This window comes from Mustela nigripes, chromosome 11 (genome assembly GCF_022355385.1).
Source record: "Mustela nigripes isolate SB6536 chromosome 11, MUSNIG.SB6536, whole genome shotgun sequence".
NCBI lineage: Eukaryota > Metazoa > Chordata > Mammalia > Carnivora > Mustelidae > Mustela > Mustela nigripes.
Window position 1 is genome coordinate 21,197,774 of NC_081567.1, and position 23,557 is coordinate 21,221,330.

The following is a 23,557-nucleotide window of genomic DNA, read 5'->3' on the forward strand; positions in this document are numbered from 1 at the left end:
ATCCCCAGTTCAACAAGCCAATAAACCTCCCATTTGATCTTAAACTCCTTTGAGGATTTTGTCTCTTATACCTAACTCAAAGATCATGTCCTAGGTTAGGGAGCTGGCCAGCAGACGGCTCACCTTCGGCACGGCAACTTGAAACATGATGTCCCAGACAGGCTGGGTGGCAGTGCTCATCATGGTCAACAGCAACACCTGCACCTCCGGGTGGCCAGGGGCCCCCGTCTGGGAAAAGTGGAGCAGAATTCGGAATCCATTCCGGTCATACACGATAAGAGGCGGCAGGCTGCCTGGTGGAGAAGGACCCAAGCAAAAGGGTTAGCATGACCACGAAGTCACCAACGCCTGAAAGATGTGCATGTTATCACCCACTGCTGCCGCTGCTTCTCCAGTCAGCACAGCTCCTGGACTAACCTCCTCGGAACCAAGCTTTCGGTGCTACCGTGATCCAGCTCTCACTACTCCCAACCTGGACTCCTAGGTCCCCTCAAACTGATCGCTCCCCACCATCCAACCCCCTGAAGCACATCACCAGTTGTTTTGTTTTAAAGATTTTATTTATTTATATGAGATAGAGCGAGAGCAAGAGAGAGGGAGAGAGAGAGAGAGAGGGCACAAGCCAGAGAGGGGGGAGGGCAGAGGGAGAAGGAGAAGCAGGCTCCCCGCGGAGCAGAGAGTCAGCTCGGGGCTCAATCCCAGGACCCCTGAGATCACATGACCTGAGCTGAAGGCAAACGCTTAACCAACTGAACCACCCAGGCGCCCCAGCATATTACCAGTTTAAAAAAAAAAAAAAGGAACTTTAAGGGAGACAGGATTAGGACTCAAATACTATGAACATGACAGAAAATACAGGATCTCATAGAGAATGAAATAAAAGACACCATTAATTCTACGCAGAAATCAAAGTATTGCTAACATTTGGGCCTATTTCCTTCTGGTCTCTCTTCTATGACTACATGCACACACATCTCTCGCATTTAATTTTACAAAACAATAAAGACACATCTCTTCAAGTCAGTAGGTTTAGTGACGTTCCAATGGGCTAAGGCAAATAGGGTATGGGGGGTGGTGCAAGACTTCACATTTATGACAGGGGAAGGGCGACCTGCAGCAGTACATACTCGTAAGTACACAACTGAGTGAAGTAGAAAACTAAGCATGCAGAATAGACCTAATGAGAGAATTCTAGAACATTTATTTCAAAATCAGTGGCTGGCTCAGTAAGTGGAAGACAACTACATAATTTGGGAAAAAATTTCTAATGAAGATCCTTCACTGATGCCAAAAATCACTTACCAAAGTGTACATTCAGTAGGTTAACATTGATACCAACAAAGTGTACGTTCAACGGTTTAACACTGAAACTGACAACGATGTAAAAGTCTGCAAACTCCTGAGGTACGGTGGTGAGGGCACAGGGAAAGAGGCGACCTTTGTGAAGGGATCTTGCTAATGCAGATCAGAATTTCAAATGTCTATACCCAGCACTTCTAAGAAGATCCTGATGAAATAATCAAGAATGTTCAAACATAGAAGTGTCCAGAGATGTTCGGCATAGCAGTTTTAACAGCAAACAACTAGAAACAAATTATCCTTCAGAAAGGAATTGAATTCAGGCACCCGGGTGACTCAGTGAAGTGACTTGAGTTTAGCTCAGGTCGTAATCTTGGGGTCACGAGATCGAGCCCAGGTCCGTGCTGAGCACAGAGCTTCAGAGTCTCTCTTTCCTTCTCCCTGTGTCCCTCACCACTCAAGCTCATGTGCTCTCACTCCAAAAAAATGTTTTTAATTAAAAAAATTTTAAATGAAGAAAGGAACTGAATAAATGAATGACAGTACCATGATTATAGATGTATGGAGACATTTAAAAAGTAAGGGTTTTGAAGAATAATTCATGGCATGAAAAAATGCTATGGCTTATAAAAGTAAAGCTGGCTGTAAAACATTCTAAATATACTGCAGTGCCAATTTATTAAAAAAGTATATATATATATATACACATGACTAAGCAAGAAGACACATTAAGATATTAATAGAACTTCCATCTCTGGGACCAGTATAGATGATTTTAATTTTCTGCTCTGTTTTTTTCTAAAATTTCTACTTTGAGGGGCAACTAGGTGGCTCAGTCAGTTAAGTGTCCAACTCCTGATTTTGGCTCAGGTCATGATCTTGGGGTCCAGGGGTCAAGACCAGCATCAGGCCCTGTGCTGAGCGTGGGGTCTGCTTGAGATTCTCTCTCCCCCTTTCCCTCTGGCCCTGCTCTTCCCCACCCCCCCGCCAAATGAATAAGATCTTTAAAAATAAAATTTCTACGTTAAATGTGTTTTTTCATTTTTGTACTTTTGTAATAATTTCAGATTTATAAAATGTTATAAAAACACAACTCCCATACACCCTTCACCCAGCTTCCTCAAATGTTTACATTTTTACAAAGATTAACATTACGTAACATGGGACAGTGATCAAAACCAGGAAATTAGCACTAGACAGCTATTATTTTTAAGGTCAAGTAAGTATCACAAATGGCTCCTACTGCATACTGTTTGATTCCTCTGCCTGGTTCCAGATGCGACATCAGCACACAGAGCCACAGGAGAGCTGTGTGCCCAGAGAAAAGGGCCTGTACTGTACATCCGAGCACCCTGGGTGTCTCCTGCTCCCGTGCCGGTATGCCGACCGCATGCAGTCACCTTTCCTCCTTCGTAAGGAGGGAACCTCTGCTCTCCTGCACTGAGGACCCCCCATGGTAGACGGCCACTAGCCAAGTTCTTCCTTTCCACCTAATCCCACCTCTTCAAAGTTATTTCTGCCACACTGGACCGGACATTCCCTTCAATTTCAAATGAGTGAGCATCATGTCTAAAAAGACTCGAGTCCCCTCATTAAAGTCTGCCTGCCAATATCCTTCACCTTTAGTGTCAACCCCAAGCCAGAAAACTTTATGAAAAATAGTAGGTAAGAGACTGTGAAGCCATCTCCTTACCCTCTGCCCCCAGGCAAAATCCCTAGCACTCACCTTCCCCAATTTAAGAGCCACCCCCTACCAGTCCAGAGCAGATAAAGCTGGGTATTTAATAGCAAGGGTGGGGGGTGGTGAAGGTAAAACTGTACTTACTGGGCTTGACAGACTCCAAAGGGACAAACACTTGAGCCAGCGATGTATTCTGGGTGGATGGGGAAGAAGCCAATGGCCCAGCTTCCCAGGACCAACCTGGAGAGGACTTAGTGCCAGGGGGCACTTCCTTAGGAATGCTCTTCTGTGGAACATAATTCCTACAAAGAAATGAAAAAAATATCAAGACTAGCAAAAATAATACACAATTTCAGGAATCTGATTAGGCTTTCTGAAGAGTTAGGTAATAAAGAGAGAGAAAAAGAAATACATATGTGTGTGTGTGTATTTTAAAGGGGTAAGACTTTAGATGGGTAATTTCACCTGTGCCTCCGTTTTCTCATCTGTAAAATGGAAATCATCTAGTATCTACCTCATGGGGTTGTTATTAGAATTAAATGAGAAAATATATGTAGGGCGCCTGGGTGGCTCAGTGGGTTAAGCCGCTGCCTTCGGCTCAGGTCATGATCTCAGTGTCCTGGGATCGAGTCCCGCATCGGGCTCTCTGCTCCGCGGGGAGCCTGCTTCCCTCTCTCTATCTCTCTGCCTGCTTGTGATCTCTGCCTGTCAAATCAACAAATAAAATCTTTAAAAAAGAAAATACATGTAAAGAATTGCAGGGACTGTGCAGACCTAAGACCCCAGTAAACTAGAGCTATTATTAAAGGAATGAGAGTTGTAGTTGCCAGGCAGCCTCTGAAATGTTGTTCAGGTTAAGTTTCCCATATATGGTATGGGCACCTGGAAGATGCTAACACCACTACACAGACCGTGATATTCACATTTCATGATTTTGTCCATTTGGAATGTAAATTGAGAATATTTTATAAGTAGGCTCCACGCCCAGCAAGGAGCCCAACTCAGGGCTCGAACTCATGACCCTGAGATAGAAACCTGAGCTGAGATCAAGAATCAGATGCTTAACGGACTGGGCCACCCAGGCTCTCCAAAGACATTTTCAATACAAACTGAAACTACAGTGTAGAATAACCCACACAGATCAGGAAGATTACCAGCCCCCAGCTGAGTGGTTACAAGGAGAAAATGAAAAGATGACTCTCTGAGTGCAAACGAGAATGACGTCCCAGCACGTCTTCCTGTAGGCCAGGGCCCTGTGTCTCTACCGCAGATATGGACGTGCTCAGGCTGTCTACGGGAAGGCAAACCACCCCAGCCCTCCAGAGGCAAAGCAGCAGGATCTACGTTCACATATTTAGATTCACATGCTAGAGCACTTCTACCTCTAGGAATCTGCACTGTAACAAAGCTCCATGTGCCTCTGAACTGAGAGGTATTTAAACACCCACAAGAGGGCAGTGACTAAATATATGAGTATTATGTGCACGTGGATTAGTAGACCACCAGAATGCGACAAATTTATAGAAACGGACATGGACATGTATCAAAGATGCGATAGTGTGGAACCGTTTGTAAATGATGATCCCATGTGTATAAAAAATAAACAACATAACCCGTTACACACAGAGAGAAAAGCAAAGGAACATTCGACATTATCTTTAGAGAGTGATAATTGGGCCCTTCTATGTTATCTAGTTCTCTAGTGATCAAATTTTGCTTAACTTCATTGTAAAAAAAAAAAAAGCCTGTGAACACCAAAACCATCACCGACTGCTGCTACTAGTTAAAGCAACCCCTTTTTGCAGAGATCCTAACCAAAGCATGTTTTTTTTTGTCTGACTTGGGATGGGGAGTCAAAGGAGACAAGGGGAAGCACACACAGAACCTGGGGTAGGAAAGCAGCAGCCTGCCCAGGGAGAGAGGGCTCTGGCTATCTGCAAGCGTCCCCCGTGTTACTGTACACTAACACGGCCCATCAGCCTGCCCCCCACACGATGAGCAGAAGCACACGCACGGAGCCCCTCTTCTATGTTCCTTGCCCACGAGACTCACAGAGGCCCTGGACATGGCTGTGGGGAGAGGAGATCCAGCAAGTTCCTTTCTGCAGAAGGGCTCTGAACATCACCACCTGGCAGCATGCTGGCGGGGGGATTCTTCTTTTCCTTACAGCAATTCTGACCAGCAACCTGTGAAAGCAGGAATGCCTAAAATAAGGCCATGGTATGAATGACCAGGAGCCATGGTGACACCAGGACAAAGGCTGACTGCATTTCCTGAGACAGGAGGAGAAATAGGGCCAGAAAACACAGGACTCCTGATCTGACATTCAGTAAGCGGGAGCCTGGATACCACTGCAGAGGGTAGGAGTATAAGGAGAGGGAAAAATGTGTCTCTCGGGGGGTTGAAGCCAGACAGTAACAGTAAGGAAGAGGCTCCGGACCTCCAAATCCAGTCGCCGCAGGCTATGCTGGGGGCCTCCCCCCACCACCCAGGAGCACTGCCCTCAGGAACGCAGGTTTGAGGGACCTCCTTTCCACCCCTAGGAAGAGCTTCCCTACCTTGTTGGTAACCGGAGCATCACCGAGTCCTAGAAGGAAGAAACAGAAAGATGCGCACCAGTAACTCTACCTGACAGGAGCTAGAGATTGATACCATGTTCACCCTTTCCAGAACACAGAGAAAGCCTGGGCAAAGCAATTACCCAAAATCATTCTCAAGTCATCCGTGGCAAATCTGAGACTAAACGCGATGGGGACCTCCCAGGATGGCAGCGCCCCTTTATTCATTAGGGGATATGTTCTAAGACCCCGGTGGATGTCAGCAAAGGCAGATAGTAGCAATCCCTCCATATACTATGTTTTTCCCCACACATACATGTCTATGATTAAGTTTACTTTGTAAGTTAGACACTGTAACAGATAATAAAAATAATATGCTGCAGTAAGAGTTATGTGAATGTGGTCTCGCTCTCAAAATATATCATACTGTACTCACCCTTTGTCTTCTTGTGGTGGGAGATGATAAAATGCCTACGTGATGAGAGGAAGTGAGGTGAACGAGGTAGGCATGGGACGCAGCCCTAGGCTACTAGTGACCTTCTGACCAGAGGTCAGAAGGAGGCTCATCGGCTTCCAGACCACGAGTCACTGAAACCACGGACGAGGGGGCTACCGTATACCCAGCTCCCTCTGAAAACAGGCATAGTCTCCCGAAGCGGAACCAGATTACTCGCTCTCCCTGGGAGTCAGGGCCATTCTGTGCCTGCTCCCCGTAAACACCCTCCCTCACCTAAGGCTGCCAGGTCCTGGTGAAGCAAGGATGGTGCCGCAGTCCCGGCCTGCTCAGATCCACTGTCCACCTCCAAGTCAATCAGAGGGCAGCTCTTCGTGCAGCCTGCGGGTTTCTGAAAGACTACACAAGAGTCAGGAAAATGTGTCAGGATGTGAGCACAGTCTCCACTTAATGCCCGTCAGCTTCCCAGAGGCGTCCTCCCAAACAGAAGACATCACACCGCCCCTCAGTGCCCCCCGTGGTGGGTAGCCTGTGCCGACATCTGGAACAGGACAGGACGCAGCCAGAGGACTGCCTTCCTACCCCAGCAACTGGTGTCCTCTGCTAGGCATCCAGTCAACCTGGCCAGCAACACAGCTGACGTCTCCGCCTCACAGGCTTTTTGACAACAGCTCATCACAATCACTGGAGTGCTTGATAAAAACACAAACCCCCAGGCCACGTGCTAAGGAGCATTGATACAGAAGCTCCAAGCTGAAGACCTAAGAATCTGCGTTTTAGCCAGTATTCCAGATGATTCTGATGTAGTTAGCCACCAACACACAGATCTTTTTTTGTTTTGTTTTATTTTTTTTGTTTTGTTTTTTTGGTCTCTAGCTCTCCTGAGTAAGCATTCATGAGAAGAGGAATCAAAACCTGGGTGCAAAATACCATGTGCTCTTGTGGAGAGCCAGAGACGGGCTCCAGCCCGCCCATCAGTTGGTGATGGCACATGTGGCAGAGGCTGGCTACATAAAACCAACTCTTGAAGGAAAGGGGAAAAAAGAGCAAGGTCTCTCATTTCCACACCACAACCCAGAATATTCTAAGGATCCATTTCTTCTCCAGGATTTGCAGGATGTCCGGGCAGAAGGTAAGAGAGGCTTCTTTGCACATACCTGTGGAGACAGCTAGGTCTCCCACTGCGCTGGTCACTGTGTTCCCAAAGATGACTCGGCCCTCCATCACCTGTTTGTACAGCAGAACTCCCTGGGTGAGGAGGTCATTTGCCTGGAGAATCTCCGCTGAAGGAGGAGGGGAAAATGAGAACACCCCTTCAGTTATCCACCAACAATCTCAGTCTTTTTAAAGTCATTCCAGAAAGCAGCGGCCACACAGCTCTACCAGGTTCAGTAGATCTATGCCTCCTGCTGCCAGATCATGTGATCAGACCCCTAGCAGACCTAGTTATTCAGTCCCTGAACCCCAACACCTCTCGTTCAAGATGCAGGAGAAACCAAATTTCTTCGCCTTCGTTCCCAATACCTTCCAACACAAGGATCAACACTTGAAACATGGCTATTTCAACTAAGAAACTAAAACTTTAATATTTAATTAACTTAAAAACAGTTTTGTCAATGTGAATGTGAATATTAAAGAGTTTTTCAGGGGGCGGCACCTGGGTGGCTCAGTCGGTTAAGCAGCTGCCTTTGGCTCAGGTCATGATCCTGGAGTCCTGGGATTGAGCCCTACGTCATGCTCCTTGCTCAGCAGGGAGTCTGCTTCTCCCTCTGTCTCCTACCACCACCCCTGCTTGTGTTCTCAAATAAATAAAATCTTCAAAAAGATTTTTAAAAAGAGATTTTTTTGGTACTTTATTCACTTATTGGAAAGCTTTTAAGTGTGTAGGGAACAAACATGAATGTATGTTTACCTGTAATTTCATAAAATCTAAATATAGATCAAGTACTTCTGATGAAAACTTGGCATCCAAATTAAAATGTCATCTAAATATAAAATACACACTGGATTCCAAAAACTTCATAAGCTTTTGTGAAATTGGCTTCTGCCTATTTTCTTAACCGTGGACATAAGCTACAACATGGTGGTGTATTCACCCGGCAAAATGTTTTAGTTGGCACAGGCAAGTTGCTTAAAAATTTGATTGTTTTTGAGCTTACTGCAATCAGAGAAAATGATGGGTTCAGACCATAATCATGAAGAGATCATCAGAAACCAGGGGCCTCTTGACCACTACCCACGAAGTGTTCTTGCTTCCCCAATCCCTATTCTAACTGATCCTGAATCCGATCAAGCCCCTGATGCACTTTATAAGAAATATCAGCAATTTGTAAGAAGGGTCAGATATGGAAAAACATTAAATACCATGGGGCATGCCATTAGAACATTGAGGCCTAGAGAAACTTTGTAGGTCAAAGGGCATGTTTTTCCAGTCAAAACCAAAAGACAACTGACAGAATGGGAGAAGATATTTGCAAATGGCATATCAGATAAAGGGCTAGTATCCAAAATCTATAGAGAACTTATCAAACTCAACACCCAAACAAATAATAAACGAATCAAGAAATGGGCAAAAGACATGAACAGACATTTCTGCAAAGACGACATCCAAATGGCCAACAGTGAAAAACATGAAAAAGTGCTCAACATCACTTGGCGTCAGGGAAATACAAATCAAAACCACAGTTAGACACCACCTCACACCAGTCAGAATGGCTAAAATTAACTAGTCAGGAAACGACAGATGCTGGCGAGGATGAGGAAAAAGGCGAGCCCTCCTGCATTACAGGTGGGAATGCAAGCTGATGCAGCCACTCTGGAGAACAGTGTGGAGGTTCCTCAAAAAGCTGAAAATAGAGCTACCCTAAGACCCAGCAATCGCACAGCTGGATATTTACGCTGAAGATACAAATGTAGTGATCTGAAGGGGCATGTGCTCCTGAATGTTTATAGCAGCAATGTCACAATAGCCAAACTGGATGTCCATTAACAGATGACTGGATAAAGACGTGGTGTGTACAAACACACACACACACACAGGAACCCATCCAAAAGAAAAAAAAAAACAACCACGAAATCTTGCCATTTGCAATGATGTGGATGGAACTAGAGGGTATTATGCTAAGTGAAGTAAGTCAAGCAGAGAAAGACAATTATCATATGATCTCTCTGATAGGAGGAATTTGAGAGGGAGGGTGGGGGGCTGTGGTTGGAACGGAGGGAAAAATGAACTAGATGGGACCGGGGAGGGAGACAAACCGTAAGAGACTCTTAGTCTCACAAAACAAGCTGAGGGCTGCTGGAGGGGAGAGCAGTGAGAAGGAAGGGGGAGCCGGGTGATGGACACCGAGGAGGGTATGTGCTAGGGTGTGCTAGGGGGCATGCTTTTCATCTAATAACAAAGAAAAAGAACAGAGGGGCTATCCATTAAAAAAGGGCTTACAAAATAGCAGCATGGCTTTTCTGAGTGATTCAGAACTTTAAAAAAAAGGGAGGGAGGAGGAGGCGGGAGGGTTAGCACGAAATGTTGAGAGAGAAATGCCCAGGGAAATCTTAACACTATTTGATTACCTTAAAACATTTGGAATTTGCTTCAGAGAGAATGAGCGAAGGGGGTAGAGTAGTACATATGCAACAAGAGGAAAAAAGATGGGTCATGTGCTAGCTGGTGGCTGTTACCCACAGGTGAAGGGCACACAGGGCTTATCCCACTATTTCCCTGCACATGTCCTGAAATTTTCCGTAACATAAAGTATAAAATATTTTAATCCCTGTCCGCAGGTACGAACATTCTCCACAGCCCCTACCATCACCCCCTCCGCTCCTCCTCAGCCTGCCTCATTGAGGTTGGTGGCCCAGCCCCTGCGGCACTCAGGTTGGGGAGACCTTCGAGATGCAGCAGTTCCTCAGACTTCCGTTAATCTTCCTTCCAGCATCTCCCTTGCGCCCAACCTTCACCGCCCGTTCCCACCCCTCTCCACGCTTTCGGACCTGCCGATGACTGCTCGCTCGGGCCTCGAGCATCCTGGAAATCAGTTCTAAGCCAACACGGGGCACGCCCTTCGGAAGCCCAGCCGCCACAGAACCTGAAGCCCTTCTGTCTGGTCTCTGGCACCACCGCAGCCCAGCAGGAAGGGGCACGTGTGTTCTGCCCTCCGCGGTCCCGGCTGCGCCCAGAGGAGGGGGACCGCCTTACCCAGCGCGTCGTCGTCGTCCGTGGTCTCACTCGCCAGCCGGAACAGCGTGGGCCGCAGCTTCTCACAGCGCTCATACACGACCTGAGGAAACAGCCTGGTTTCACAGCAAGGCCCCAGATGCCTCCAATAAGCATACAGCAGAGTCTAGGGCTTCTGGAATTCTCCTGAGTCCATCCTAAATGCGTGACTGCAGGTTTGAAATGACATGGCTGTTACAGTGTCAGAAAGTTTGGGCTATAGTTACCTGAATTTTTAAAATAGTTAAAAAGATGACAGAAGCCTAAGAATCTCCCTTCTGAGCATGTACGATATTAGCTCTTCTCCAAGCTCCTTTCCTTGCCTCCTAGAAGAGCTTTAATAGTGGGGTAACCCCACATAGAACTCTGAAGAGATTCCTCTGCTTTAAAACTAACATCCAGAGGGCACCTGGGTGGCTCAGTCATTAAACGTCTGCCTCTAGCTCAGGTCATGATCCCGGGGTCCTGAGATCAAGCTCCACATCAGGCTCCCTGCTCCACAGGAGGCCTGCTTCTCCCTCTCCCAGTCCCCCTGCTTGTGTTCCCTGTCTCACTGTGTCTCTGTCACATAAATAAAATCTTTAAAAAAAATAATAATAAAACTAACATCCAAACTCCCCATCCAACTGTTGTCTGATGCCAGTCTTCCTTTTCCAAAAACACTCCCTGATTTCCACTGCAGGTTCTCCCAGGACTAAACCTCAGTCCGCACCAATAACACCTGGGAAGTCTCACTCTCCTGATCGCAGGGAAGTGCTCTGGACAGCGGCACCCTCCACATGCTCGGTGTTGAGGAGGACGCTGGCTTCTGTGCACGTTAGACTTCCTTGCAAAGGAACCCAACTAACTGAGCACCGCAGTCCTCCCTGACGGCAGTGCTCCCTGCCCCCTCCCTCAGGGCTGGTGAAATGACCTCTCTGCTAGGGGAGTCCGGGAGAGGTGTAACCGTCCCTGAGAAGAACACACTGACCAAACATGCTTAAACATGTACTAGCAGCAGTATCCTCCTCTGGGGAGGGGACAATACACAATACACTTTCTCGAAGCCAAGCAGCTGGGGATGCCCGGCACCCGCTCAGGGTGGACGGTGGCCTGCATCTTTTTTCTGTTACCTCCCCTTCTCCAGAGATTGCCTGCAGTTCATTAGATGATGATAATTAGGTGATCTTATACTGCTTGCTCAGGCGCATCCTGCTTATCTATAATCTCCTTCCAGTCCTTTGTTGATTGCTATCTTTACCTAACAAATACTGGACTGAGGGGTCGTTCGGGAAGACAGTCTTCTCAACAGCTGGCCCCGGCTCCCTTTGTCTTGAAGCTGATTTGTTGGTGCCTCATTCTTGTCCCCTGCGCCATCGGGAAGTGGCAGGAGGAAGCAGGAAGGACCCCTCTTTCCTGCCACTTTGCTCTTGAGAGCGCCCTGCCTGTACGCAAGCGCACATCCGGCTCCACTCCCACCAGCCCTACGTTTTAGAGAAGGAAGCCCCTTGTGGGGAGAACAGCGGTGAGCCAGTGCTATCTGAGCAGTAGGTAAACCTGCCTGATTCGGCTTCCGTATTGGGAAGCCACTTGCTAATATTTATGTGCCGTTTTCCCCAAAGACGGCTCTGCCCATTACAAGGAAGAAGTTTTGTTTCACGCCACGTCTCTCCTGTCTCCTAGCTCGTTACCATCTTGGGTGGGGAAAGCTGTGCTATTTAGAGGCCCAGCATGCCAGCCTTGCTGATAGACTCCGGCACAAACTCACCACAGGGAGCTGGCTTTGGAGCATCTGCCCAAGCCCAGTAACCCTTCTGAGTACTGTCCCCACCCCCCCGGACGCAGAGGCCAGCATGATCTTCTCTGCAACTCTACCCAGTTCTGGCTATAGCTGATTGACCTGGGGTAGGTATGGGAGCCTTGCTGGACAAACAGATTGTTCTCTCAGGAATCTGGGCTTAGGAAAGCTACTAGTTTGTTTCTGCTAACTCTGTGAAATGGAAGGACAGGGAAACTAAGGAGCTACGTGAAAGCCATCTTTCCTGTGCAGAGAAGCACAAAAAGCTGGAAGCAGACAGAGAAGACAAATGTAGCTGGCGGAAGGAGGAAGAAGAGCAGAGCTGCAAAGACAGGCTTCGAGCGGCTGCCTCGGACAGCACTCCGCTCCCACCGCCATCTGTCTGCACTGGCGGTGGTGGCGCGGCTAGGACACCGACAGCCCCAGGGACAAAAGACAACACACAGATCAAACTCCCAGATTAAAGGAGAAAGTCCGACAAAGGACTGGTATCCAGGATATATAATGAACCCTTAACCACTCAAAAGAGACAACCCAATTAAAAATTGGGCAAAGGATCTTCAGCAAGAGGTTATACAAGCGGCCAAGAGACCTAGGAAAGAAAACTCAGCTTAACTCACCAAGGAAATACATTTCAAAACCACAGTGAGATCCCACTTTACACCCACCAGGAGAGCTATTACCAAAAGACAGGCAGTAGCAAGCGCTGACAGGATCCGGAAAACTGCGCCCTGCCATCTTGCTGGTGGGCCTGTAACTGGCACCATGGTTTGGCACACGGCTTGGCAAGGTGCTCAGACACTGAAACAGACCCACTAGATGATCTGGCAACTCCAGCTGCAGACACAGATGCGTACTGAAGAAAATCAAAAGCTTACACTGCACACACAGAGAACTGGTAACAGATGTTCTCACAACATCATTCATAATAGCCGAAGTGGAAGCCCAAATGCCCAACTGATGGAACCGACAAACAAAACGTGAGCCAGTCATGCGGCGGAAGGTTACTCGGCCAGAAAAAGGAATGAAGTTTTAATACACACTAGGAGGTAGAGAAATCTTCCAGACGTTAAGTGAAAGCAGCCAGACTCAAGGCATGGTGTAGGATTCAATTTATACAAAATGTCCAAGGAGGAAGATCTACAGACACAGACCATGGATCAGTGGTTGCCAGGAGCCGCTGAGGTGGGGGGTGGGGAATGGGGGGCTGAGGGGAGTGGTGCAGATGTGTGCTAATGGGCCCAGGACTTCTTTTAGGGCTGATTAAATTCTTCTAGCCAGTGCTAATGGCTGCTCTTAGGATAAGTAAATTCACACTAAAGGTGTTTTAAAAAAAAAAAAAAAAGATGGAGGAGCCCCTGGGTGGCTCAATTGGTTAAAAAGCCTCTGCCTTCAGCTCAGGTCATGACCCCCAGGGTCCTGGGATCGAGAATCCTGTACGCAACTATACAATTGTTTATAGCAGTTTAATTCACAATCACCCAAAGCTGGAAACAACCCATTAACTATCAAAAGACAGATATATTGTAATACACACAATAGAATACCAGTCAACAATAAATAGCAAACTATTGATACACACGCCACGAATGGATCTCCGTTATGCCAAGAGGGAGAAGCTAGAGAGAGAAGCCAGAAAGATAAAAAGAGCAAGAAGGAAAGAAAACTCTTGTTCCTTTCATTCAAGTCTAGGAAGTATAAGCTAATCAGATCACGCAACGAGGCAATGGTTGCTTGGAGGACGTGAAGACACACAAGGAGGGGAGGCTAACGCAGGGGATGCGGAGATCCTGGGGGACAAAGGACATGTTTACTGTCTTGATTGTGATGATGGCTTCATGGACACACACATGTCAAAACACATCGAATCCGCTTGAAATACGTGCAATTTCTAACGTGTCACTTACACTCAATTCTACTTGAACTGATTTTGTAAAACCAGTACCTGCAAGGCCTCCTGGTCCGGCGGGGCCTGGCCGGGCCGGCGGTACACGCTCAGCATTTCCTGCAGCACCTTCACGTGGCTCCGTACCTCCTCCACAGCACTGACTCTCTTCGACACTTTCTCAGTTTTCTCTTGCTCCTTTTAGAGGAGAGGACACGGAGGTCAGGAGCAAAGGCCTGGCTAACGCATGAGCGACGGACGGGAAAGAGGCACTGAGCTGGCAAGCTCAGGGAAGTCACTAGAACACCAAGTGGGTGGGAATGTCCACTCAGTGGCGAAGAAAACGCGGAGCCCAGAATTCCTGCAAAAGGCAATGCAGTCCAGGGACCAGATGGCCAAACTGGACTCTGTCATTGGGACAGACACTGGGGTCTATGACATGCTTGGGGCTCTCGCAGAGAAGTACTTGGAAAGTGCACAGCAGGATTTCTGCTTCCCCTCACCATCCTGCTGTTCCCCTCAGGGAGCCCGCGGCTGTGTCCCCCTTCTGGGCCCAGAGGACACCACTCTCCTCGGCCAACTGTATACCCACTCCCTCCAGCGCACACACAGCGGAGTCAAATGCTGCTTCTGCAGAGCCCCGTGGAAAAACGCCCACCTCCTTGACCAAGTTCTTGATCAGCCTGTTTGCAGCCTGAAGATCCTCCGGGTGGTTGCTCTTCAGAAGCCTCGTCAGAAGCTGCAGGGTGAACAAGAGGCGGTGAGACGCCGTCCCCCCGGTGTCAGAGGGCCCAGAGCAGCAGCCGCAGCAACAGAATGCGGACTTCCCACACGTTCTCTTACCAAGTCCTCACAGTGAGGCCATGGAGGTATTCGGACTCCCCCCACAGACCCATGGGTTTCGACAGGGTAGGCAGGTGGAAGAAACAGCCCCCAGGAGACATCTGGCGAAGACTGGAGACCTTTCTGATTGTCACAATTGGAGTGCTACTGGCATCCAGCGGGTAGAGGCCGGAATACTGTAGACTCCCTACTCTCAACAGGACAGCCCCCAGCAGGAAAATTATCTGGCCCAAAATGTCACTAATGCTGAGGTTGTCCTGGCCCAGGCACCCTCTGATACACCTCGGTGATCTTGCAGAATGCCATGCCCGTGGGAGTCACTCAGTCTGCACTGATGGAGTAAAGGCTCTAGGGAAGCCCAGAGCATCTCGTAGCTTGCCCCAGGGACACAGGATTCTCTCTTTCTCCGAAGGCTGTGCCATCCCTCCTCTTCCTACCCTCTGCCTCTGCAAGGCACCGGCAGGAGAGGAACCAGAGGGAAAGACAGCCCAGAACCTAACATAATCCTGCTTGTTCTGACCCCATGGCCACTGAACCCCCAGGTCCAAGGGAGGGTGCAGCTCAGGGGTGCAGTCAGAGGCAGAGGGTCCCCAAGCCTTTGTCTCTACACTGCCTGGAGCTTCCCTGGTACTCATTTCCCAGACCCTGTGAGTGACCAAGATTGGTAATGTCCCAACACACGGCCACCACCAGTGCTCAAGGGCCCTCTCCCCATGCAGAGGCACTCTAAAGCTATCCCCAGTTCCTCATCCCTCTCCTTCCTGATGTCTGAGGAGCAACAATTACTGGACATGGTAGCAGAAGGAAGATGGGTAGGATCAGGCTTACTGGCACTGAAGAAAAAATGTGAGCGAACACACAGCCAGTTCTTTCCAGCATCTTCCCCCAATACCACACATACACTGAATACAACCACCCACCCACCTGGCCCACTTGGGTTATCCTTTTGTACCTTCCTTCCCTCAGGAATGCTCGTACAGGTAAGGCAGAGGGTACATTAACATGGCATTTACTATTTGGCCCATCCATAGAGAAGACATCCAGACCTTATGCTACCACTCTAAGAGCCTGCTCCAGAGAGAACTCACTAACCCACCTCCTCACATCCCCCCCCAACTTTGGTTCAGGGATCAGAGCACATCTCAGGGGATATTTCAGGAAAATCCCTAAAAGAAGGGGTCTGCTGCCACCAAGGTCAGAGAGGGGCTCCTTACCTTGGACTTTTCTTCATCGGCATCGAAGATAGAGCTCTTGGGCCAGGGAGAAGGTGGAGGCAAAATTTTATCCACTGGTAGTTTAGGGTCTTGCTTTACGATGCCTAGAAGTTAAGATATGGTTATGGGTACCCACTGACCTCAGTAGGAAGCAGCATCAAGTCCAGAAACTCCTAGTTTCTGATGTCCCTGTCTTGTGCTGGTTCCTTGAAGTCAGCTGAGGGAGGATGCAGAGGCTCGGTCATACCCTGGGTCTGTTCCTTTAAGGTCATCGACAAGTGTGTTCCCAGTGGGACATAAGAAACTAGGAGTTTCTTATCAGCACCAGACCCTAAGGTTAGTGGGACACGGGCCTGACGCTATAAGAACACTGATCATTACATGCAGGTACATAACGTCCCAGGGCCCAGAAATTACTGTAGAAGCCACGACCCTTGACCCTCTCAACAACAGTGAGTACATGTGATGGAGAAAAACAGTCCATCCTGAATCCAGGTTCCTGTTTTTTTTTGTTTTTTTTTTGTTTTTTTTTTAAGATTTAATTTTTTATTTGACAGAGAGAGACAGCAAGAGAGGAAGCACAAGCAGGCAAAGGAACAGGGAGTAGCAGGCCTCCCGCAGGGAGCCCAATGTGGGGCTCAATCCCAGGACCTTGGTCATGACCTGAGCTGAAGACGGACGCTTAACAACTGAGCCACCCAGGTGCCCCATCCAGGTTCCCTCTTCTACAAGGCTCTGTGGACTCCCGACTTCTGCTCAGGACACAGAGAGGTACAAACTGCGTGACTCTACCTCCAACAGCACAGCACTGGACAACCTACAGATCGACCACTTTTCCTGAATCCATCACGGTGGAAAACACAGGGCCAAGAACGACCTGAAATCTAAGGGAAGGCAGGGCCTCCGAGGAAAGACGGAAGGCAACACCAAGGCGAAAAATTCGGATAAAGTGGTTTCTCAATTGTTTACAGGCTGGAGTGAGCAGGTGAGAGAGCACAGAACCTCTGAGGCCCACAGCAGCGCAGGAGCAACAGGCTCTTCACAAGGCCTCACCGGGCCCTCATGCAGAGACACGGCCAAGGCCTGCGGTCCCACTTCCGTCCTCTCTCCTCCAGAACAAGCACCTTCAACGGCTGGGAAGGACAACAAACCGTGCACCCCTCAGCTGTGGGAATAGACTGCAGCTTCCAAACAGAAAGGAAAGCCTTCTGGCCCTGGGGGGGTGGTGGGCAAGATCACAAACAGGTGCTACCGAGACCTGGAGAAACAGCTCGGTTAAGCCTCTGCCTTTAGCTGAGGTCATGATCCCAGTGTCCTGGGATCGAGCCCCACACTTCTCCCTCTCCCCATCCCATCCATCCATGCTCTCTCTCAAATAAGTGAATAAAGTTTTTTAAAAAAATTGGGACGCCTGGGTGGCTCAGTTGGTTAAGCAGCTGCCTTCGGCTCAGGTCATGATCCCAGCGTCCTGGGATCAAGTCCCACATCGGGCTCCTTGCTCCGCAGGGAGCCTGCTTCTCCCTCTGACTCTGCCTTCCACTCTGTCTGCCTGTGCTCGCTCTCACTCTCTCTCTCTTACAAATAAATAAATAAAATCTTTAAAAAAAAAAAAAAAAAAAAAATTAAAAAATCTTTAGGGCACCTGGGTGGCTCAGTGTGTTAAGCCTCTGCCTTCAGCTCAGGTCATGATCTCAGAGTCCTGGGATCGAGCCCCACATTGGGCTCTCTGCTCAGCAGGGAACCTGCTTCCCCCTCTCTCTGCCTGCCTCTCTGCCTGCTTGTGATCTCTCTCTCTGCCAAATAAATAAATAAAATTAAAAAATAAAATAAAATAAAACAATCTTTAAAAAAATCATTGGTCTCAGACTCTACTGTCCTACGCAAGATGCCCAGCTTTCACCGAGAAAACCACAAAGCACACAAAAAAACAGAACGACTGTGACGAGAAAATGCAATGTAAGCCACGGAGTCTGACCCTGTTTCTTCAGCATCTGGTAAGCATCTCGGATCTTGACATCCTCTGGAAACCAGACAGTCCAACTGAAGAGTATTTCGAGGACTCTTCCTTTAACCTTTTCTGTGGTCCAGGACCCCAGGTACTGAAAATAAAAAGGAAAGAATTATAGAGCTCAAAAGGACTTAGCCAGCACACGCTACCACGGCAGAGATGGCCGCTGAGGTCCAGGGAAGCAAGCTGCCCCAGGCTGGTGGAGATGGGCAGCAAGAGAGACCAAACTGCCTGGTGCCCAGCCCCAGGGTGCCTTCTGGATTTCTAGGAGTCAACGTCTGTAACTGCTCAAGTGAAGCCCACCGTATACTGGGCTAGGTTAGAGCCACAGGGGACACTCAGTTTTTGAATGAGGCAAGATCAGTAAAATGTATTTGGTCTTTATCTCTAGTTCCCAGCACAGTTTCAAAAACCCCTGGAATATCCTAAGTTTTAGGAATAGCTTTTATTATTCACCAGGAGCTCCCTTGGACCACATGTGAGTTTACGTTCACCATTCATGGTGGGCACTTAGTTTCAAGGGAAAGACTGGCCACTTCAGAAAAACCCACCAAACAACAACAGGGTCGGAACGTTCAGCCCAACTCCCAGGAGGGGCGGGGGCTGGAGACGGAATTCAAGCCTAGCTAATGGTTTTTTTTAAAAAGATTTTATTTATTTATTTATTTCAGAGAGAGAGAGAGTGAGAGAGCATAAGAGGGGAGGTCAGAGGGAGAAGCAGACTCCCCATGGAGCTGGGAGCCTGATGTGGAATTTGATCCCAGGACTCCGGGATCATGACCTGAACCAAAGACAGTCGCTTAACCAACTGAGCCACTGAGGCGCCCAAGCCTAGCTCATGATTTAATCAAAATGCCTACATAACTTCTGACAAAAACTCTCCAGCAAGGAGCTTTGGGGAGCCTCCTGATTAGAACACACGGAGTTCTGGAGGGTGGTACGGGGACTCTGCTCCCCATTCTCCCCAAAACTTTGGTCCCCGGATCTCTTGCACTTACATCCTTTATAGCAAAAGGATAATAGTGAGTATTGTGCTTTCCTATCTTTTGTGAGTCTTTCCAGTGAATTATGAAACTATGGAGGGAGTCATGGGAACCCCTGAATTTGTAGTTGGTCAGAGGGCAGGAAGTAACCTGGGGACACCTGAAACCCCTTGCTGGTATGTGACGGAGGCAGGTCTAGGTAGGACCGAGCCCTTTGTGGGTAGGGTCTATGATAACTCTGGGTAGTTAGTGGCAGAACTGAAATGAACTGAACTATAGGACCTACAGCTGATATCAGAGAATTACTGCGAAGTATCCAAGAAGGGCTCCATCCGAGGACGGTGTTGCTGCCACAGGGGCTAGGAGAAGAGATGCAGAGAGCAGGCCAGAAGGGACATAAAACTGAAAGTCACACCTGCTATCTCTTGCCATCACCACCAGAAAACCTGTCCTCAAGCTTGAAGTTCCTCACCCTTCTAGATCAGCCACCCCAAGGCCATCTTTAAAGCGAGAACATGACAATGTTGACAACCAAAGGCAGGACTCAGCTCACGAACATGACCAGCATCCTAGACCTTGGAGAGTGCTGGGGAAGGCCATTGAGAAAGATGTGACTGCCGGCTGACCTGTGAGCGGACTTGGGCAAACTAAGGTTTCTCACCCCTTCTGCTGTCCTTGGAATGTGGACACGGCCGTGACATAGTGATGTGGTGTGGGGAACACCTACACAGTACCTGTCCCTTAAGGCCTCTGTATCACTGAAGATGTGGCAGGGGTGGAGTCCTGCCACCACCCAGGACAAGTGTCATGTTCAATTCCAGATCACACTTGGGAAGCTCCCGAGGTTACAAACCAACAAGAGGAAAGCTGTCCCACGCAGATGGCCATCCCCTCTGTTCTGTCGCAAACCAGTGATCAGCCGACAGGCTCTGTTGTGAGCAGGCCTAGCTCTGGACCAAGAAGGAGCACAAGAAGGTCTGGAGGCTGGGGTAGGTACAGCGCGGCGAGCAAGTGCAGTCCAGCCAAGCCCAGGCTGCTCACCTTCGGGGACAACACTTTGATCAGCTCATTCAGGAAGCGGAATTTGGCCACCTCGTTGTGGAACTTCTCCCCACAGTGGTTCACACACATCTCCAGCACCTGCACGGACACAGGAGCCCCATGAGGAAAGGGAAAACCACTGGCTTCAGGGCTCATCTCACAGCCAATGAATGTCTGCTGGAATCATGGCTGGTGTTTCCTCAAGACGACAAAGACACTGAAGTTTGAGGAAGGGTGACATTTTAAGATGAAGAAAAAATGCTACCTGCCTGTATGATCTGGCTATAAACACCAGATCTGTGCCCAGGAGAAAGCTCAGAGACTGCCCCCCCTTTTAAGGAGACCAGGGGGCAGGAGACACTGGCTAGAGAATCCCGCCCTGCTCAGAGGCAGACACCTGATCTGTAGCGCACAAGGACTATTACACCAGAGGCTACTGGCTGGCACTCAAGTGGCAAAACGGGCCTGCACACATCTTCTTTGGTCCACACTCTTGTTTAACATTTACAATTAGTCACAGACATTGATAAATTCTGAGAACAGATTAAAAAAAAAAAATCTGGATTTCTGATTTCTCCTGGAAAGCTAAGTTTTAGCAACACTGGGCCCAAGTGGTCCTGTGCCACAGCTGCCCTCACACCAGCCTCGTGCTCTCCGGGGTTTCCATCCTCACCCAGCAGCTCACCAATTCGTGTGAGTGGTCAGGCCCCGCTACGTGTGGCGCCTGAACCCGCCAGCCCTGGTCTCTGGAAGATGAAGGGAAAGAAAGCCTTCTCTTCCCCCAAAGGAGGCTCAATGCTGCTTTCTCGAAACAGACCTAGGATGGGGCCACCCGAGTGCAGAACTCGCTATTGGACACTCTCTGGCACGTGCAACAGGCCTGGGGTCCAGCGCTCTCTAGCTGCACAGGAGGGAAACTTAAGCGCAGGGCCAAGCCAAACTCACCGTTAAGGCATAAAGAGCTTCTTTCTCTTGCGGAGACTGGATCTTGTGGGCTAGGAGCCAAGGCGCGTGGGTTGGGCTAAGGAAAAACAGAGAGACCTGGGTTGTGGGTGGAGAGGAAGAAACCAACTGGTATGGCTCAGTACACTCTGTCACGTTGCCTCTTCCAGAAGCACGGGTCCCAAAGCAGAGGTGGAGTGACAGGCCCACAGCCCACACACCTGCCTCTGAAGGAGGCCCACCCAGCCCTGCTGCAGCTAGACTACCGGCCATCCCGCTCCCCGCAGCCAACCCACGCCGACAACCTCAAGCTGTAAGCTCAGGGCCAGACCTGTGTGTAACAAGGTCGTGAGCGGCAGACCCTGTTAGATGACAAACACTCAGTACACACTGGAGTAGAAAGTGTGATCAAACTTTTCACTGAGTTCGAGAGGCTGACTACGCAGCAACATGTAGATTAAACATGCGGATGGCTGGCATGATTCCTTAGCTCCTAGCTAGATGCTTTGGAAACAGAAGTAATATTAAAAACAAAATAAAAACAAAAACCAGAAACCCACAAAATCTCACCTTTTTCCTACATTTTCTTAAGAAAGAGGACACTTAAATAACGGAGAACACACTGATGTCTTTTGCATTGTCACATAACCTAGCTACATTCTATCCCTAACATTCAGGGGTCTCCTCAGCATTAGTTACTTAGAACACTCCATTTTTTTTCCCATTTGCTATCTCCAGGAAAATAATGTTCTCAGATCATGGAGAAAAAAAAAAAAAGGAAAGAAAGCCTCACTTTCTTTCTCTTAGGTCAAACAGATCCAAGAGACTGAAGCATGTACTCTGTCTGAGGTATCCTGAGTCAAGTGCATGTGTGTGAAGGTCACCTTACCCATTGGGATCGGTGTTCACCTGGTCACAGAAATTCTGGATAGCGGACCAATCCTGTTCTGACACGCTTGGGTCTGTGGCTTTATCTGTCAAGGAAATATAAATAAAGAATGAAAAAAAATATACACCCGCCCCTCCACAAATAAAGTGGTAGCCAAGAACGGTTCTAGCACACCTCCAGGGGATCAGATCCAGCAAGCAGAGAGCTGAAACGGATAGGACCATGGCTATGCTATTAGCCACCATCAGGCACAGTGTCTGGCACAAGGTATGGCCTCAGTGAAGACTGGCTGGCTGAACAAGCAAGCTTTAGTCCTGCAACAAACTCCCCTTCCGTGCAGCGGTTGGCCTACAGGCGCCTCCCTCATGCCCCGTCGGGACTCCCCACTTTGGCCCTGCAATGAAGATGAGTGAGGGCCAGCATCCAGGAGGCTAACCCCTTTTTTTCTGAGAGAGAGAGTCAGAGGGAAAAGGAGAAGCAGACTCCCATTGAGGAGGGAGCCCAATATGCGGCTTCATGCCATGACCCTGGGATCACGACCTGAGCCAACAGCAGCCGCTTAACCAACTGAGCCAGGCAGGCGCCCCGCGGGAGGCTCCTTCTAACTTTCTCAGCTATGTGATGGTAAGGTCAGAATACACCACAAGGCTCTAGGTGGCTCCACTTGGTCATCTCATCCCCTCCTCAAAGACAATACCCCTATGTCTAACCCTCAGCTTACTGAGATCCTCTCTGACCGTCTCATGTCAGAAGCTTCGCCATGCGTCAGCGACTTGTGCACTCTAAAAAAAGGACCTCCTTGTGTTCATTTCTCAAAATGCTGTTCCCTTCTGGAAACCTAGACATTCCCAGGGACCCCCGGATCCAATCACACTATGATCCCCCAATGAAATGTGAGGACACTACGCACTGAGAGGCTGGCGGCACAGCCAGAGATCCCTGCAGAAGGGGAATGATAAGAAGGCCTAAGGTAAGACCAAGCTCTGCTGAGGGGAGGGGTCATCGCTCACCTTCCTGGTGCTGGATGACAGGCTCTGCTCTTGCACAAAGGAGCTGCTGGAAGGCCTCTGTCCTATGCTTTCCTAACCACCCCCACTCCTTGCTGCCCTCCTCCTGGGGGGCTACCCATCCCTCCAGTGAAAGACCTCCCTGAGGGCTCCTGAGAGAGAAGCTCTTCCAAGCTCTGCAACTGGCTGATTCTAGGGTCCTGTTTCTGCTATTATTCCTTAGGCCTGAACATTCACTCCTCTCGTCTCCTCGTAAAATCCCATCCATTTTAAGGCCCATCTGAATTTCCACCTTCTAGCCAGACCTCCTCCAGGCTGCTCCAGACCTTGTGATTCTCCTCCTGTGCCGGATTACAGAAGAGTCCAAGGTCAAGCAGAGTTTAACCTTTCCTGACTGCAGCCACACTTCTGTCATGTGGAAGTCATGTGTCTCCCTAGCTCAACTGTGAGAATTCAAAAAGCCAACTCCGTGCAGCGCCTGGGTGGCTCAGTGGGTTAAAGCCTCTGCCTTCAGCCCAGGTCATGATCTCAGGGTCCTGGGATCGAGCCCCCAGCCCCCATCGGGCTCTCTGCTCGGCGGGGAGCCTGCTTCCCCCTCTCTCTCTGCCTGCCTCTCTGCCTGCTTGTGATCTCTCTCTGTCAAATGAATAAATAAAATCTTTAAAATAAAGAAGCCAACTCCATTCTAAGTGAAAAAAGACAGCAGGGGGGAACAAAGGCACCCGGCTGCCATGGTCTGCATTCCCTCGCCTGTTCCTCCTCA

The 23,557-nt window shown here is 48.9% G+C and overlaps 1 protein-coding gene across 1 annotated transcript in view; it reads right to left on the reverse strand.

Moving 5' to 3' along the window:
- Positions 1–23,557, reverse strand: part of GGA2 (golgi associated, gamma adaptin ear containing, ARF binding protein 2) — a 33,190-nt gene that overhangs the window by 2,780 nt on the left and 6,853 nt on the right. The window contains exons 2-15 of the mRNA XM_059415123.1: positions 21,788–21,872; positions 20,902–20,977; positions 19,957–20,055; positions 17,900–18,023; positions 15,925–16,028; positions 14,526–14,606; positions 13,928–14,065; positions 10,188–10,269; positions 7,150–7,275; positions 6,269–6,391; positions 5,539–5,567; positions 5,033–5,166; positions 3,125–3,282; positions 124–293 (exon numbers count right to left, since the gene is read on the reverse strand). Coding sequence (XP_059271106.1) covers positions 124–293; positions 3,125–3,282; positions 5,033–5,166; positions 5,539–5,567; positions 6,269–6,391; positions 7,150–7,275; positions 10,188–10,269; positions 13,928–14,065; positions 14,526–14,606; positions 15,925–16,028; positions 17,900–18,023; positions 19,957–20,055; positions 20,902–20,977; positions 21,788–21,872 — 1,529 coding nt within the window. The remainder of the gene's footprint in view (positions 1–123; positions 294–3,124; positions 3,283–5,032; positions 5,167–5,538; positions 5,568–6,268; positions 6,392–7,149; positions 7,276–10,187; positions 10,270–13,927; positions 14,066–14,525; positions 14,607–15,924; positions 16,029–17,899; positions 18,024–19,956; positions 20,056–20,901; positions 20,978–21,787; positions 21,873–23,557) is intronic.